Genomic DNA, 8,527 nt, shown 5'->3' with positions numbered 1-8,527 from the left:
ACACAATTGAAAGAAGTGATCAAATTTACCTTCGCGCTTTTTCCCATTTCTAAATAATGCATTTTATTCAGAGCACATAAATATGTAAATGTATATGTAAAAAATTGAAATAAACATATTTTCAAAACTAATAAAATTTCATGCCAACCAATAGTCCATCGAACTATAAAGCCTTATAATATTTGAATTTGATACATGACATGTACTAGGTGCAAGCACATGAAGGAAATATTTTTGGAACAACACACTACATAATGAAATAATATGGTACAAATTAGAAAATAGTCAAAATGTTTTTATTCACTTTAAATGCACTTCAAATGTGAATGCTCGTTTTCGCTACTAAAAACTCTCTACAAAGGAATGGAGCAAGAGGGGATCGAACCTTGGCATTGAATGATGACACTGAACACCAAATCTTAGTGGTGGTGTTGCATCCACTCACAAATGAACTAAATAGGGGAAAATAAAATGAAGTAACTAGACCCTCATACCCAACTATAGCCAAAATTATACAAGGTATCACTGAGGTGGTTATACATATCACCAAAAACCCCAACTATCATAGACAACATACATGCAATATATCCATGGGGCGGTTATACAATTGACATTTCATTTTGGAAAGTAGTAATAAGACTATGAGCTTATTGTTCAATAGAATTATTAATGGGCTTCGTATTCAATAGAGTTTTTATATTTTTTGTGTTTTATCCAAAAATTAATATTTTATTTTCAAAAGGTAAAAATTAAAATTGTGTTAGTCAAAAGAAAACTAATAGGGGTTAAAGGGAAAATGGTTTCCAATAATCTTTCTTTGATAGCCTAATAAAATGCAAGGAAAGTAGAATCTTTAAATAAATTTGTAAATAAAGTTTTGACAAAGGAAATTACTAAGATAGGCGTCACCCTAATGAAACCTTATTGAAATTGGCAAATTAATTCATCTATTATATAAATCTTGATTAAATGGTCTAGAATTAAATATGCTAGCATATTCTTGCATTCTCTTTATACCAATGAATTATATCAATCAAATTAACTTTATCTTATTTCATAATCCATGTTTTACTTTTTCAATTATATAAAGCATGATTAAAAAAATATTGTGATGCTTTAACATGATGTTTAGTGGGAAGTAGAATCAACCCATAACTAAAATGCAAAAATAATTTTTTCCCTAATTTCACCCCTTAGACCATGTGTGAGACTAGTGGGAAGTGGAATTCTAAAATTATCACCAAGTCTTATTTATGTCACACAATTAATCTACCACTTGTCACGGCTAGTGGGAAGTGGAATCAATGAATGGGTGGGAAGTGCAATGAGGCCATGCCTTGACAACACACCTCAAACGTTTTTCTTATTTGTGCAAGGGTGTGGAGTATGCAATATATACAATTAGTGTATGTAACAATTGTGGGAAGTGGAATACGAGTGTTGGATAGTGGAGTATGTAGGTTGAATACGAAAGTGTTTCAAATGCTCAAATCCATAGGGAAGTCAAGGAGAAAGCGTAGTTTGAGCGAAAGGACATTCACCAAGTAATCAAGAAAAGTTACAGTTCTGTGAGTATATGTTTCCTAAATTCTCTAGATGCATTCTTAGATTCACTAAATGTACTCTCTAATTCAAAATTGTTAAACAAACTATTACAGAGAACCTAGCTTGCAAGATGAATCTAATGCATATACACAATAAATCAAAAAAATATAGGCAAATTCTATAACAAAAAATATTATTAATAACAAAGTGTTTATTAAAAGAGAAAAGTCAAACTTATATTGAAACCCAATTTAAAACATATTCTATTGAAGCTGAATTTATATATTAATATTCATATGTATTAAAACTAAATTCAAAATACTCAATACATCACCAACTCTGGATTTCCTCCAAAATCATGTCCCCTAATGACTCACCTTCTCCTTTATTAATAGCTTCATTATATTCATGTTTCTCATCTACAGGTTCATTTATTCCATAGAAAACAAAATTGTACAAATCAATTCAAACATAATAGAAAACAAAACCATATATAAAACAATGCCCATAATAATACAAAATATATTAAAATGCAATATATAATCCCATTTACTCTTAATATTGTAATAAATTTCCTCTACAATGTAATAAAAAAATTATACAATAATGTGTTTGCTAGTGATTTTCTTAATAAATTTATCGTACTTCTGGATTATACGGAATCTCCCCAGAATCCAAACCATACCATGCAAGAGGGAAAACTCTTACTCTTAATAAATTTATCATCCAAACCATACCATGCAAGAGGGAAAACTCTTACTCTTAATAAATTTATCATACTTATAGATTATACGGAATCGCCAACAGAATGCAAACTATACCATTCAAGAGAGGAAAACTAGAGTGAAAACTACGAGATGCAAAAGAAAACTATAGTGTAAAAAAATAAAAATAAAATACTATAAAAAACTATATCGGTTTAAACGATGTATAGAAAACTATGTATATTGTTGAAGCCTTTTAAAACGATATAGACAAAACTATATATATTGAAATGATATACAGAAAACTATGTATATTGAAATGATATTGAAGCCAAAATATGTATTGTGATAGATCGATGCCACATCCTTAATTTTTCGGTTAGAGAGATCCATGCCTTTGGTATTGATAAGAACAATCAAGAACTTGAGAGATCCTTGGTATTGATAATAACAGTCGAGAACTTCTACATAAAGGCCTTTGATCAGAATTCAGATGTTCACGATACTGCTTAAATCCACTTAAACAAATTGTTAATAAACGTTTTAAATGATATTAATGTGTAAGAAAATTAAATCTCGGAGTCGATGGAAAAGAGTATTTAATATTAGAAAACAAACGGGTTTCATCTGGGTTAATATTCTTCCAGAGTTCCTTGCAATAAGGACTGCACTCTGGGAATCATAGTAGACCTACCAACAAGAATCACATCATGGATCGAGCTCTTGTCCATCTTGGCGCCCCTCAGGCATTTTTCAACCGTCTCCATGCACTTCTTGAACAAATCTATCCTAACATCTGCAAAATGCTTCTCCTCCCCTTTGTATGTCACAACGATGATGGGCTTATCACCAGCTCCTGGAATGACATTGAAAGGCCATGACCCCAAATTGCTCTGAACGCACGCATCAGAGAACTTCCTTCCAATGAACCGCTTTGCATCTGCAATATGTTAACAAAACAACTTAGTATGAAAATATCGGAGTAGAACAAAAGACCCCGAAAACATACAACTCAGTATGAAAATATCGGAGTAGAACAAAAGACCCCGAAAACATATTCAATTCTGACGGAAAGAGGAAGAATGTAACAAATAAAATCGTATAGATGGTAGTTGATGATTATTGACCAAAAACTGTATTGTGGGGATTTCTGGCAACTTGGTTCTCAGCGGATTCTCCAATAAGGAGCTCTTTATCATTGAAGGCTACAACGGAGGAAGTGATTGGATTCCCGTGTTCGTTGGCGATGATCTCCACTCTGCCATTCCGCCATACTCCCACACACGAGTACGTCGTCCCCAGATCGATACGGATCTCCGGCCCCTCGCCATTTCCATTCATCTGCTCAGATTGAGCATGGCTCAGACAGGCAATTGCCAATTGAAAGATAATATGAGAAGTGATCCTACGGATTTTCGAAATATTCATACAGTCCCTCCCATATTTCATTTCAAATTTTGAAATTTCCCGCTGGCTGAGTTTGAAATATGCTAGGAAGGAGTGCTACGATGGATGTCGGGTCGGGCTGTACTATATCTGCATTAATTACATTGAATACTGGAGCTTGCCGGAGGTAGAGTGATGGAGTTGCCGGAATGTCCATGGTTATGTATGGCTTTCATGGCTCATGATAGCCATAAGGTACTGGCAACCAATAAATCTTATGCATTAATGGCCCTCTCATGAGTTTCAATAAATCTTATGCATTTAATGGCCCTCTCATGAGGGCCAATAAATCTTATGCATTAATGGCTCATGAGTTTGTGAGACTTGCAAATTGGGTTTACAAAGCTACCACTGCCAGTACATCTTCACAACTGTAAGGATGAATAATTTACCTGCCATAAATAGCAGCAGTGAATATCAACATTATTTCACAAAAATTTCTATTTATGGTATTTTGCAGATTATATGCTTTCTATCATATCTTTTGAGTGACTGCTAGTACGGAAGGTATTCAAGAAATGAAATTGGAGCTTTCACCTTTTCTAGAACTGAAAACGATAATCCACCGGAGCTCAATCTTCCTCTCACGGTTTCATGGCCCTCCCACTTTTTAACATGGTGCGATACGGCCGCTGCTGTTATTTTCCCATAACGTTCAAATGTCCATAAACGTCTTCGTCTTTGGTGGGCCGTTCTATACGGTTGTGGCATGTGCAAGCGACTGGTTAAACAGACACTCCCAAAGGTAGCCGAAATAGGACAAAGGGACAACTAATGTTAGATATATCACATCCACTTGGAACCTACAACTTGGTGTTTACCAGCTTATAAAGTATGTGATTATTTGCCTGAATCGTGATATGTTAGTTGACAGGTCTGTATCAAATCCATGTTGAGCTGCTGTGTTAGTTGATAAGTTTTAATCAGATGTCAAATTTATACGGTAGGGATGTGAGCAGTATTTGGTTTTTGAGCTTTCATTTTACCGCCTTAATTTTGTTTTTAATGTAAGTCCAAATAAATAAGGAAATTAAAAATATAAATAAATAAATAATTATATAAAATATTTAAATAATGTCAATTTATAAAAAGAATTGCACCTCACGAAATTGAATTTCTATAGGCTCACATTATATTAATATTTCAGATAGATCTAGGTTGGTTATCAATTATATCTTTAAATATAATTTGAAAACACGAAATAAAAATGTTTTTAAAAATATTTAAAAAATAAAATTATACTTCCCCTAAAATAAAATTTTAAATTTTAAATTGTTTTTATTATTATTTTTAAATGTGAAGAAATAACTTAACAAATTTATTTTTATCACTATACTTAAATATGAGGAAATAGCCGCAAGAAATCTCACTGCTAGGGTTCCTGAGTAAAATCGCGGCCTTTCCTCTCTGCGCCCTCGGCTTCCCAGTCCTACTCTGCTGCTGATCCTCTCAATATGGATCCGCCCTCTAGAGGGGTGGGCTCTGCTCCCCCTCCCGCATCCGGCCCTTTCTCTGATACCCAAATAAACGCGAATGATCCAACCAGCGCCGTCTCCATCCCATTTGTCACCCTCAATACCGATCCTGTCATTGATACCAATGGAGACTCTGCTGCAGGCCATGCGGCAACCAAAGACAAAGGAATAGATCAAAACGACTCGACGTCACAGCCAAAAGCATCTTCTGCAACATGCATTCCCAATTCTGCAGAAAGAATCAAAATAGATCTCCCTAGTGATTGAATCAACAACCAAATCCAATACATGCGAGATCATGCACTCATAGGCAAGTTCCTCGGATTTTGGATAACTGAAAAAGCCTTGCATGGATGGATCGCTTCCAAATGGAAGCGCAAAGGACAAGTCACCTTGCAACTTGGTCCCAAAGGTTTCTTCACTGCTACTTTTTACTGTCTGGAAGACAAAACTCGCATCTTCGAAGGAGGTCCATACTTCTTCAACTCTGCAGGCTTGTACCTTCGTGAATGGAAAGAAATGTTCAATCCAAACAAAGAAGATTTCAACTGGGCTCCGATATGGATACGTATGTACTCTCTTCCCCTGGAATATTGGAATGAGGAGACCTTAAAGGACATTGGCAACAGCCTTGGAGTTTTCATCAAAGCCGCTGAGGAAACCAAATCCAGAAGATACACCTTCTACGCCAAGATCTGTGTACACATGCATCTAGCCAAGGAACTTGCAGATTCGATAAGTCTATTTCATGATGATTTTGAATGGGTCCAAACAATAGACTACGAGCATGTTCCTTTTCATTACAGAAAGTGCCATGAACATGGCCATCTCTTCAAGGATTGCCCTCTGAATCTTCAATCTAAAGCTCCTATATTTGAGATGAGTAAAGATGCTGAGGGATTTACAAAGGTCTCCAGTCGCAGAAAGCATGCCAAGAAACCTCGTATCGCTCCAAATGATCCCAAGAAACCTAAAACACGGAATAGCTTTGAAATCCTGTCTTCACAAACCTACTTGGAGGATCATACATTCATCCCACCTTCAAATCCCTCCCCTTCTACTCCTACGTCTCCTCCAGATCCTACAGCCATGTCCTTAATCTCCGATCTAAACAGCATCCCCGTCTCTAACTACACTGATAAAAAAAAAAAGCTCCAGAAATAGCCCTAAAATCTTCCATCATGGAGATAGATGCAACACTAGCTCTTAGTATTAAGCAAAAGTCAGATGAGGAAGAAGAGAACAAGCTGACACACATGGAGGAGGAACTAGAAAGTGTAGATCTGGGAGTTCTGGACATTCTCAAACTGGAAGCGGCATGTCGACAGAAAGAATACAGTGATATACCCCGTAGGGGGATCGAAAGACTTGAAGTAGTTTTAGCCAGAGCACAACAAAACAAATATCTTGGCATTTAGGCAGGCAGTCCTTGGGATGGTAAAAAAATATTGAAAGACTCAAAGAAACGTGGGCACAAAACAGATATGTAAAGGACCATTATTATAGGAGAAATGCTGGTGGACTCTGGTAGATTCCCCAAGCTAACCCAGTTCTTCAATCACTCCCCCACAGTTCCCCATGAATCTAATCTCGTGGAATGTGAGAGGGCTCAGCAACCTCACCAAGCACCGAATGCTAAAAAATATGATCCAGCAAGAAAAGCCTTCATTAGTCTTTCTACAAGAAACCAAAGGCAACAACACTATAATGGAGAAAATCCTAGAAAAAGCATGGACAGGATGCCGCTCAGTGTCTGTGGATGCCTCAGGGGCTTCAGGAGGGTTAGCAATCATGTGGAACCCTCAAGTTCTCTCCCTTCAATATTTTCATGCCTCACACTTCTTCATTTAGACTACATTCCACCTAATCGGGACCAATATCCATGGTCTTCTCACTAATGTAGATTTTCCTAAAGACTTACAGAAAAAGCTGGATTTGCTAAACACACTCACAGCTCTTAACTCTGGCAGGAGCCATCCCCTTTGGATAAGTGGTGGGGACTTCAATATCATCACAACATTGGAGGAAAAACCAGGAGGTCGAGCAAGGCTGGAAGGAGACAGCATCGACTTCAAAGACTTTATCCACAAAAATCAGCTAATGGACCTTCAGACTTCTAATGGTACATATTCATGGACCAATAAAAGAAGGGGTCCACAGCATATAGCTTCCAGACTGGATCAATTCCTTTTATCAGATAATGCCATTCACCTGGGTGGAGACTTCCATGCTTCCATCGTGCCTCAAGCAGGCTCAGATCACTGGCCCATAATGTTACAATGGTCGCATCTAGGGTCTAAGAGCAACAGACCTTTCCGCTTCAAATCCTTCTGGTTTTCTCATCCCAACTTCAAAGAAGTGGTCATCACTGCCTGGAAATCGTTCATTCCCCCTGCGGGAGCTAAGATGTTTCAATTTCAACAAAAATTAAAATACCTCAAACAAGTGCTCAAATCTTGGAATCGCACACAGTTTGGCAAGATATTTGATCAGCGGAAAGTGTTAGAGCAGCAAATGAATACTCTACAACAATGTATCATCTCTGAGAGAAGAATGGAAGAATATGCGCAACAGGAGCAAACCCTACTTACCCCGATTGAAATACGAAGGAAGCAAGAAGAGACTCTCTGGCGACAAAAATCTAGGATCAGATGTCTTAAAGATGGGGAGAAAAACAATAAATTCTTTCACAGGTCAACTATTCAAAGGCGAATGCACAACAACATCGCTTTTATTAACAATCAGCAAGGGGAGCGTCTGGAGGTGCATGAAGACGTGGCATGGGAATTCCAAGATTACTTTCAGGACATTCTTAAGGAACCCCCAGGTTGCAGATATCAAGCTATACAAACTATAACGCAGCAAATTCCTAAAACCATAAATGAGCATCACAACAATCGACTTCTCCAGCTTATCACTATGCAAGAAGTAGAGGACGCAATGGCCCAACTCAAGGATGGTAAAGCGCCCGACCTTGACGGATTCACAGCTAGTTTCTTTCATGCCTTCTGGGAGCACATCAAAATAGAAGTCTGGGAGCTCGTGGAAGAATTGCAATCGATGCATTGGGTCCTTCCTTCCCTAAACACGACCTTCATAGTGCTCATTCCTAAAGTGGAAGAATCCAATACTCTTGATAAATATAGAACAATTTCACTATGTAATGTAATCTACAAGCTCATATCTAAAGTGGTGGCGAATAAGCTTAAACCTCTCCTCCCTCTCCTCATTTCACCGGAGTAGACAGGCTATGTAGAAGGGCACTAGATTTTGGATGTTATCATTCTCTCCCATGAAGTGATCCACTCCCTCAAGATACTGAAAAAACCAGGTATGATTCTCAAACTAGATCTCTCC

The 8,527-nt window shown here is 37.3% G+C and overlaps 1 protein-coding gene across 1 annotated transcript; it reads right to left on the bottom strand.

Annotated features, from left to right (window-relative positions):
* Positions 1-2,849: 2,849 nt before the first annotated feature.
* On the bottom strand, positions 2,850-3,827 carry LOC149169811 (heat shock cognate 70 kDa protein 1-like). The gene is made up of 2 exons (XM_089427169.1): positions 3,377-3,827; positions 2,850-3,189 (listed from the first exon to the last, which is right to left on the bottom strand). The coding sequence occupies exons 1-2, from the start codon at positions 3,696-3,698 to the stop codon at positions 2,882-2,884; spliced, it is 630 nt and encodes a 209-aa protein (XP_089283295.1). The 5' UTR covers positions 3,699-3,827; the 3' UTR covers positions 2,850-2,881.
* Positions 3,828-8,527: the final 4,700 nt, after the last annotated feature.

This window comes from Pinus tabuliformis, chromosome 4_2, assembly GCF_031772625.1.
Source record: "Pinus tabuliformis cultivar Carrire ecotype Pingquan chromosome 4_2, CPIR1, whole genome shotgun sequence".
Classification (NCBI taxonomy): Eukaryota; Viridiplantae; Streptophyta; class Pinopsida; order Pinales; family Pinaceae; genus Pinus; species Pinus tabuliformis.
The sequence above is the reverse complement of the archived record's forward strand: the minus strand, read 5'-3'. Positions and strand labels throughout refer to the sequence as shown.

Bases quoted from the DNA above. Each gene is read 5' to 3' on its own strand.
- LOC149169811 (XM_089427169.1), bottom strand. From the start codon at position 3,698: ATGAAATATGGGAGGGACTGTATGAATATTTCGAAAATCCGTAGGATC. The intron at 3,190-3,376 runs GTCAATAATCAT...AACATATTGCAG, and splicing joins TCCCCACAATACAGTTTTTG to ATGCAAAGCGGTTCATTGGA.